The sequence below is a fragment of the Photinus pyralis genome, unplaced genomic scaffold, assembly GCF_008802855.1.
Source record: "Photinus pyralis isolate 1611_PpyrPB1 unplaced genomic scaffold, Ppyr1.3 Ppyr1.4_LG6, whole genome shotgun sequence".
Lineage (NCBI taxonomy): Eukaryota > Metazoa > Arthropoda > Insecta > Coleoptera > Lampyridae > Photinus > Photinus pyralis.
Genome location: NW_022170663.1, coordinates 42467932 through 42477698, shown reverse-complemented (window position 1 = coordinate 42477698; position 9767 = coordinate 42467932). Strand labels below are relative to the sequence as shown.

Genomic DNA, 9767 nt, shown 5'->3' with positions numbered 1-9767 from the left:
ATTTCTCCCAGGTGTCCCAATCGCCGTTTGTGTCTTTGTGAGTACCATCCTCCGACAATTTATTCTTGAGATATAAAAATTTATTTATATCCGATCCCGAGAAGGAGTTGAGGAGGAGGCTATGGTTGGTGTAGAAATTAATTCCTTTCGTTGAGACCTTTCATTAGAGTACCATGAAGGTTAAAACCAGTTCCCCCCCCCACCCCCGCCCAAAAATCTCCTCTTTTGATAAGGAGTCAGAAAGTAGGGTGGTTGGTGGTAGAAAACAGTTCCTTTTGTTAAAATATAAAATTAATCCCCCCCGGCCTTTTTGTGAAACAACAACATAAAACAATGTAGATTGTTTAAGTTAAAAAACAATTTTGTGGGAGATATATTGCAGGATGCTTTTGAAAGTGACCCAAACTTGGAAGATTATAGTTCTTGTTTAAAAGTATTATAAATATTTATTATTTTCAAGAGCTAATAACAACGATAGATTCAACATTAGAATGGTGGAATGTTTTAAAACTTGTCAACATTTCGGTTGAGCCAAAATCCTGCGGATAAATGTTTTCCGTAAAAAGAACACGATTACGCGAGGCGGCTACGACCCCCTGGCAAAAAAATTTGGGGAAAATTGTCATATATAATACCATAAGTAGTCGAAGTATTGTCGAATATTTTTGAGGTGCTGTCACGAATGCTAGTTACGCTGATTAATACCACGAGCGCTTGCGCGAGTGGTATTAAAAAGCGTAACTAGCATGAGTGGAGCAGCAGCTCAAAAATAATCTACAAATACTTCGACTACGAATGGTATTCGGAGGACTATTCAATGAATCAAAAGAAAAATTAAGCATAATTACCCACGCGAATGTATTTCCATGACAACAATAAACGTCAAAATAAATTATGGAAGTTGCTTTTCATTTTGCTATTGATTCTATTCGAACTTTTGTGCTCCAAGCTAATTCGTTATGAGTGATTAAATTAAAAGATGTGGTGATAAGTCGGTTGTCGAAATTGATTAACAAACTAAGAAGAATGTTCCGGTTAATACGACAAAATTTCGCGTCATTTCACTGGTGGAAGTTTGACAAATGTCATTGAATAATCGCATTGAATTGTCGCTGAAATACCACACGTGAAATTATCGCTGAAATACCACACGTGAAATTATCACNCATCACTTATAATTGCACAAGAGGTTTGTATTTTACAGAGTAAATTTGGGTTGTTTAGGTAATGAAAATCCGTTGCCTAGCAATTAGACGAGAAAAACTGTCAACTAATAAAAATGCGACACCGCAGGTGGAGCATTTTTAGGTTGACAGTTTTTCGAGTTCAATTGCTAAAAGGAAACAGATTTGAATTGCCACAACCCAAATTTATTCGGTTTAAATGCAAACCTCGAGTGTAATTCGGCAGGACAATTTAACGAACAAGAAATTCACCAAACTAATCAATTATTGACAGACGTCAAACTAGTCATATGGGTAAGGATAATGCGATTATTGGTTCGAAAATGAATAAGTGAAAAAACGACTAGTGCATTTGTCGCTGGAAAAGTTGCAGGTAACTTTTGCCGCTGTCAAAGTGACAATTACACTGCGGCTTATGTGATTTTTTATACATGAGTTGAATTGTCGCTGAAATACCACACGTGCAATTATCACTATAATTCGTTCCCATTGGCGCAGCAATTTGAAATCGAGACATTTCACTGGTTGAAATGTGACAAATGTTAGATGAATTGAATAGTCAACAGTATCAATTAAGTGAAAATTTTTTGGAAATAATAGGTTCCGACATCGACATTGATACCTTTACGACTTTACAACTACTCAGATGTCTAGCTGGTCCTTTAGTGCACTTGAAATTTGTTCGGTAATTTATTTTGCGGATTATATTGTTTTTAAATCCGTCTGATGAATATCAACTACTCACTGAGATACCATTAAAATCTTTTGTTAGTTGTTATAACAAACACAAACAAGAAGAATATTCGCGATTCGCCTATTAATATATCTATGGATTCAGATTAACAGTGAGACCCCTGGTGGCAGAACATTGTAATTAATAGTGGTGGGATAAGACAGCCATTTTATTTATTTACAATGACCAATAGTATATTAAGTATGGAGAACGGTAAGGGATTTTTACCGTTCGAAGACAATTGTTTGGAGGAGGAGCGAAGCGACGACTCCAATTATTGTCTGAGAACGGTAACCCTTAACGTTCGACGTGCTTATAACATTTTTTGCGCGATCGAAATTAAAATTATCCAACCAATATAAATATGCACTAAGAAATGAACGAGCAGAATAAATCGAAATGATCAAAGTGGTATGGTGTACATCACTAGGCAACCAGTTTAAATGTCAAAATTGAAATTAATAATTCCATAAAAATGTGCAATGTGTCTGATGTAGTTTACTAGCTTTGCACATCCTTTATGACTTTATGAGCGTCTTGCTATAGGAAACAACAGCACAAATTGTACGATTAATGTACCTAACAATAATTAAAGATTAAATGTAATGTAAGACTGTTGATTTTTAAAAAGGCGTCGGTAAGTATTTTTGCTGTTCTATTTTTAGATGGGTAAGTAATTTTGGCGTCGTCGTAATCATAGCAACTGGTAAATTCTACGTACTGTCATGGAAACACCCATGGTAAATAGTCAGAAATGACCGATCGCGCAAAAAAGTAATCAATATTGCCGTTTTCATGGCTGTAATAGTTATTTACTACATAAAAGTCAGGAAAATGACACGTTACTGGCGAGGAAATATTGAAGTACAAGGCCGCTTTGGGGTCGAGTACTTTAATTTCCGAGTCAAGTAATGTCATCTTACTGACGAGTTTTGTATTAAATTTTACCCGAAATCTTATTTTAACATAAAATTTCAATTTTCATATAGAACTTTTGCTTAATGCCAATCTGTCATTGATGACAGGAGTCAATAGACATTTAGCAATGTGACAGGTGCGACAGGAAAAGTGACAAGTGCGGCCGGTAAAGTGACAGGCGGCAGGAAAAGTGGACTGGTCTGCCTCCGTCATGGAGACTAACATTTCCCTGACATAAAGTAGGCATGAAAATGAAGGTTTCATGACGATTTTGGGTAAAAGTAAAAATCACTTGCAAAAATTACACCTATCAAGGATACTTTGAAACGTCACATTTTATCACGTTACTTTCAAGAATTTTAAATGTGTGATCAGTGCAATTATGCAACCAACAATAAGGATAATTTAAGAAATCGTAGTCTAACGCATACTATGGTCCAAAGGCTTTAATTGTGAACCGTCAAACTACGGAAAATGATTAAGTTAAAGAATCTTCGTCTTACGTGTATATAGGGTACGTCATTCTTTGACACATTCGGTCAATAATTTTCTATCACTGCTATTTATGTAATTACGCTATAAATTAATAACGTTCGCTGAAGCGTCACCGTATTCATAATACACAAGTACAAATTGTGCACAACCCTTGTGAAGGTAAAGCGCATTTTTTTAAACACCCCTACGAAATTTCTTCCATAAATATGAAAGTTGACACTGCACATCCTACACAAAACCAAATTTGGAAAATGGCGCTACATTTGCTTTTATTCCAAGTGGCTATGTATCAAATTTTATGTAAATGCCCAATGGTTATATTTCTTCCAAACGTCCCAATCGCCCTTTTTAGGTACTCTCCATTGACAATTCACTCTTAAGATATAAGGAATTATAACCGATCACGACTAGGGATCGAGGAGGAAGACTATGGTTGGTATAAATTAATTCCTTTCGTTGAGACCTTTCATTAGAGTACCATGAAGGATAAAACTAGTTCCACCCCCCCCCCTTCCCCCGCCACCCTGTACTTTGATAAGAGGACAAAAAGAAGGCCAGTAGTTTGTATAAAACTGTTCCTTTCGTTGGGACCTTTAATTAGAATGCAATGAGAGATAAAATTAATTTTTAACACACACATTTTTTTTAATTCTTAAAAAATGCGCTAAAAATGCTACTCAATACAGTATGTACTTTTTTCCGGTCTGTATAGAAATATGAAGTTGAAGCTGGTTTCTCAAAGACGAAAGAAACGTCGCAATGAAAAACTGTGGGCACAAATCTTGTCAAATTTAAAAAGTATATTTGTTGTTTGATATCTTTTCAAACAAGGTCAGAGAAAAATAACTTCGGAACTGATCGGAATTTCCGAATTTCTAAAATATCATTTTACTAAACCCTAAAATACACAACTTTTTTCTAATTTAACCGGCTGTGTATGTCTTATGGTACAGATTTCCCACGCTGTTCATTTTTATCTTGGACACAGTGTATATAAAACAGCAGCCACTTTTTTTTTATTTAATCGTAAAAACTGTGAGTTCTGAGGGCTCAATTTTTCGATTCTAGGTAGTGCCACTGAGGGCCAATTTAACGAAACAAAAAGCGCATTTTGTGTTAGGTCGCATTAGATATGGTAGAAATGGCAAAAAAAGGCAAAGATTTCGTTTTTGAGCAAGTGCCGTAACTCCATGTCCACCGAGTAATCGCTGTTAAAAATCCTCGTCTATATGCTTTTGAATGGCACCAAGCGATGGGTGTCAAAATCACTCCCTCGCGAGGTCCAACAGCACTCGATCTCGACATTCCATAAAACCACCGTCTTTTTTCTTCACAGGTCAGAGAAAACAGCGACCCGACCGGACCTTAAATGACCTAGTGAGGAGCGAAAGACTAACCTTCGAGTGAACCTTTCACCCTCCATCCCCACCCCCGCAAACATATTGATTCCGAAAAATCAGCATAGGTAGTACCATAGTGTACTTACACTATGGTAGTACCTACTTTGGGCGTGAACCCACAATATATTGAAAAAAAAGACCTCTATTCTTAACCGCAATCATCGCTCAAAGTCTACATGCCGCGCGGCATCATCCCCGTGCTAAATAGTACCGCGGTGTCGGGCTCTCGCGCACACCTGGGTATGCAATCAATTTTTTTTTTGCACTGTGTACTTTCGAGAGGAAATGGGACCAACGGCGGGTGCTTGGCTGATGAAGGGGGGGGGAGGCTAACGATCGGGATCGTAACCATTTCGAAGCGGGCTCTCGCGCGCGCCTGGGCACCTTCTCTTTGGAGATCCCGCTAAACTCAAAAGCGCCACTGCAACTATTTCCTAAAAGCGTAAAAGCCAATTTCAAGTCGTTATTCCTTCATACGGATATTGATTACTTTCCCCATTTTCTTCGAATTTATAAAAACAAATACCTACCCACTAAACGTTTATTTCCCGAGGGAAACTTTAAAAATGATATAAAAGCGATATAACTATTCTATTTCGACGCGTATTATTGTCTAAAAAATCATTGAACATTAAAATTGCAATAAAACACTTAAACCAACTAAATACTACACTTACAAAAATGCGATTGTGGGTTAAACGAACAACTTCTCTCATTAAACTAAATGTGCGCTGCTATATATGGTAGGTAATAATACGTGGCACCTAATTTTACAAACACAGCCTGATTAATAAAAGGTATGGGTATGTATTATAATTACACAAATTCATTCTTCTTCTTATGGTGCTTCTAGCCGGATACCTTGGCTACTACAATGCTTAGGTACTTAGTTGTAGAAACTTAATGTATGAGCTATTCATCAATAATCAAAGTTAATGTTTTTCAATACATAACAATTTTACAATTAGATCTAGAAGTATGATTTTATCACGTAGATTCGGCCTTAAAGCTTGTTGCGTAAAATGCTAGTTCAAAGAAGCTCTTATAAAACCACCAAAACAAAATTTCATTTAATATAAGGCCTCAAATGAAACGGAAACTCACAGTCTAGTTGCTTCGGAACTCGGAACTGACATATTCCTTTGAGAGCTATCACCTCGAGAAGTTCGCCTGGCACTGTAATATCCCACATTGGGATCGGTAGGACTAATCACACTTTGCCTGGGACTTTGAAAGAATCGCCCCTCGACGGTATCGGGCCCAGGCGAAACGGGATCTAGACACTCGCACGAGTCGGACAGAACTTCGCCGGAATATTTCGGCACAGATAGTAAACTTTCGGTGGATTTGGTAGGCTGGATGAACCTCTTCTGAACGTTGCACGCGTTGTAAGTGGAGGGGCCCGCGTGCACGTCCCTACATATTCTAAAGTACTGCGAATTGTTCATTTGAGGCGATTTGCTACTGCTATACGACCGATTCTGGGTTTTACCAGAACCGCACTTCGTTGTATCCAAATACCCGTAACCGAATCCGTACCCGCCGATTGCCTTTGTTGCCAGATTGTCCCACGATTTCGGTTTGGAGGAGTTGTACTGTATGTAGATCGTGTCGCCTTCTGGGTTTACCGGCGGGTATCTGTGTTGGTATATCGGTTTGATGGTTTGGTGTCTTGAACTGACGTCCCCCGATCCGTCCCAGTAGAGGGTGTCGGTGCTGAGCGATGTTGTGTAGCTGGCGGTGCTTTCGCCGGTAGTGGTCGGGGCGACTGCGCTGATTTCGCTTGATGTGCACGAATGCAGGCTGCACTGGCTGACAATTCCAGTTCCGAATTGCAAATATCGCCTCGTTTGCGGTTGAGGAGGATTGGTAATGTGCGTTTGGGATGACTGGGAATGTGGGCGAGGTTTTAGTTGTGGTTCAGTCTGTGTTTCCCCAGTCTTTGATTCTGCTTTGCGGCCGTCCTTTTGATTTCTCGAGCGCCTTCTGGTGTTTGGTACACAGTTTGGATTACAACATGGACTAGCTAAGTCGTAGGCCTCTAAGCTCGTGTTATCGCCGTTGTTGTTCGCTTGCAGGCACGGGTTGCATAAATGACCGGCGTATCCGTGGCACGTTTCGGCACTCTTCCTACACTTACCGCTTCCATTATTCGTCTGATTACCCTTACTTTGTTGCTGGGGGTTATCGCACGGAGTTTTCACAATGAAATGATCTTGATATCGCGGGGGCTCAAATGTTAACAGGTACTCGCCGCTACTGGTCGTCGAGGGTTGCAGCACATAACTATAACGCCGATCTAGATACTGGTAAGCTAGCATTACGGTCGGAGGGTGTTGTTTCTGTTGCATTTTTGCAACATCTTCTGTTGATACTGTTGGCCGGCAGTAGGCGTAGGTCGATTGCGTCGGAGTTCCAGGATCGACCGGATCGCTGGGCGGGTGCGACGCCTTCTTCCTTGCCGGTAGGCTGTGCGTTTTCCACTTGCCCTCCAAAATTTGCCGTTCACGAATACATAGTTTCTCTAACTCATTTACTTTACTCTGTAAAATTCGTTGCAATTGGATATATCTCATGTGTAACTCCACCTGAAAAATTCAGCGATTCATCTTTATCAAGTCAATGAAAATAGTTATACCTTTCTAACGCAGTCTTCGAATAGGACAACCATTCTCATTCTTGAATCACAGTTTTTAATAAAGTTAACTAAGGTTTTATGGTCCGCCTTTTCCATATCGGTACCATTTATAGACAAAATCACGTCACCCTCACGCATTCCGGCCCTGTACGCCGGTCCATCGTAGTCTACATAGTCAACGTAAGTAATCATTTCGATCTCCTGCTCCTTTTTAAAGTGAATGCCATAACTTTGCAACGTAAAACCGTAAGAACCGTTTTTCTTCTCGACGATAATCGTTCGTCTTCTGCGATCTTCTTCCGGTTTCGTTACGGCGACTCTATCAGATTGCACTCTTTCCAAAATTTGAGACTGAAACAAGAAACAATTAATTGAAAATGGAAACGCTGACAACAGTTTTTCGCTGTGGAAACTCGTTCGCATTTTCATTAGGTGCTGGAACTCGAAAATAAATTATAGACATCGCAAATGAAGAGGAATTGAATACAAATGCATCCATTTATTTATAGACTGAAACCTATATGGCACAAATAATACGTGAGCGGCAGACAATAAGAATTCTTTTCCTAATTTGAAAATTGGAAGCATTTGTGTTAGGTGTAGTGTAGGTAATCCATTTTCTTATCAAGTGTTTTAATAGTATTCGCCTTACAGTCGTTATTTTATTTTTAAATATGGAAAACATGCTTCAATTTTACTCGTACGTAGCTGTACACTTAACGTGCAATAATCAAGGTTATTTCTGTTTTTTTATCAAAATAATCTTGTCAGCGGAAAATGGTTATTTAAAATGGACGAATTTACATAATTAATCTTACCGCGGACGCACAGTCATCATCACTATGATCGATTTGCAGTTGCGATGGTTGTTGTTTTCTCATAATTATACAATTTATTAATTACGTCATAAGCTAATATTTCTCTTTATCACAATTGATATGGTCGAATTGTAACTTTACATTTAAAAAATTGTAATAAAACACTCTAAACGTGAACGGCACCTAATTGCGGCGCCTGGCGTCGGCTAGCCGACGCCGGCCATTTTCGCACAACGTCAACACTGGAAATGTACATGCGTGCAACTCCCTACACAAAATAACCAACAGGCGACGTGCTCATAATTATAATTTATATAATTAGAGTCGTCGCATTAAATGTTTATGTTTGCTTAATTTTTATTTTCGTCCCATTTGCATACATTTCGTTTGAGGTAAAGGGAAATATGATAAATTGTGCAAAATAAATTGGTTTTTTGCCCTTTGCTAGGAACGTAAATTTTAGGTCGGTATAAGATGAGGTGAAATTCCAAAGTCTTAATATCAGGGTCCTTTTTTAAATTACCTACCTGCTTTAATTAATATGTTTCCATCAGAAGTTTCGTTTCCAGATTATGAATGAACAAGTACCTACCCTACTTAGTACTGACCTACCTATTTTGGGCTAGTTTCATTGTATACTTTTTCACACGTTTTCCACATACTAGTTTTGCGCTAAGGAGTAGTAGTACTTATGTTTTTATTTTTCATTCGAAAAGGAGCATATTTTTTGTTGCTCTCATTTTACTCCGGTATGGGAAAACTAGAAACTACCCGATCATAGAACCAACAAAAATTAAATGGCAAGTTAACAAACTTCAACTATACCTATGTAAATCTCCGGAATTTTCACTGGTATCAAGTTAGCCCCCCACTTTTGGAATTTTCAGGATATTTTTATTGCAATAGTTTGTTGGTGTTTGTTAGTTACATTTTGACGTTTGTTGGTTGACCGTTATTTAATTATTCAAATTTAAAAATTTGGGATTATTATTAATTATACGAATAATAATAATAATAAATCGTCTTTATTGAACATGTTCTCTGGCGAAATCTAGCTCAAGGCTATTCTATTTAACCAGAAAGCATGGAAATAAGTACACAAATTAAATATACACAACACAAGACAATCAAATGATAATAGAATTTAAAAAAAAACATGTAAAAATGTAACTAACAAACACCAACAAACGACCAACTAAACGATTGCAATAAACATATTTTGAAAATTCAAAAAGAGAGGGGATAACTATACGCCCAAATTTTGAAATTTGAATAATTAAATAACGGCTGAGAAGTTCCACCCTGTATATACAACTTACGACGATACATACATTTTTGAGAGTTGGCAACCATGCAATTTCTAGGTGGGGAAAAGCTGCCTGCGCCATGTAGAAAGCACGAATAGGGGTTACGTTGATCATTTTATTATTATTATTTATTATTATTATTATTATTATGGTCGGTGTTTCTTGTGAGAACTCAGGTCTAGCCTGGTTAACTAATCGCACGGATTAAAATCAAGTAACGATTAGTGTCTGTGTCTGTGTCTGGTGAAGTTATGTAGGGTCCTTAAAAAAAAAA

General features: G+C 38.0%; 2 protein-coding genes across 2 annotated transcripts in view; both read right to left on the bottom strand.

The window, feature by feature from the left end:
* The window catches only part of LOC116174658 (RE1-silencing transcription factor B-like), a 394864-nt gene that overhangs the window by 263426 nt on the left and 121671 nt on the right, over positions 1-9767 (bottom strand). The window lies entirely within an intron of this gene.
* LOC116175097 lies at positions 5385-8418 on the bottom strand. Its single transcript, XM_031493193.1, has 3 exons — positions 8187-8418; positions 7369-7719; positions 5385-7318 (listed from the first exon to the last, which is right to left on the bottom strand). The coding sequence occupies exons 1-3, from the start codon at positions 8247-8249 to the stop codon at positions 5831-5833; spliced, it is 1902 nt and encodes a 633-aa protein (XP_031349053.1). The 5' UTR covers positions 8250-8418; the 3' UTR covers positions 5385-5830.

Excerpts from the sequence above, each read along its gene's own strand:
- LOC116175097 (XM_031493193.1), bottom strand. The coding sequence starts at position 8,249 with ATGAGAAAACAACAACCATCGCAACTGCAAATCGATCATAGTGATGAT. Across the intron at positions 7,720-8,186 it reads ATGATGACTGTGCGTCCGCG|TCTCAAATTTTGGAAAGAGT; the intron begins GTAAGATTAATT and ends TTCTTGTTTCAG. Across the intron at positions 7,319-7,368 it reads TCGAAGACTGCGTTAGAAAG|GTGGAGTTACACATGAGATA; the intron begins GTATAACTATTT and ends TGAATTTTTCAG.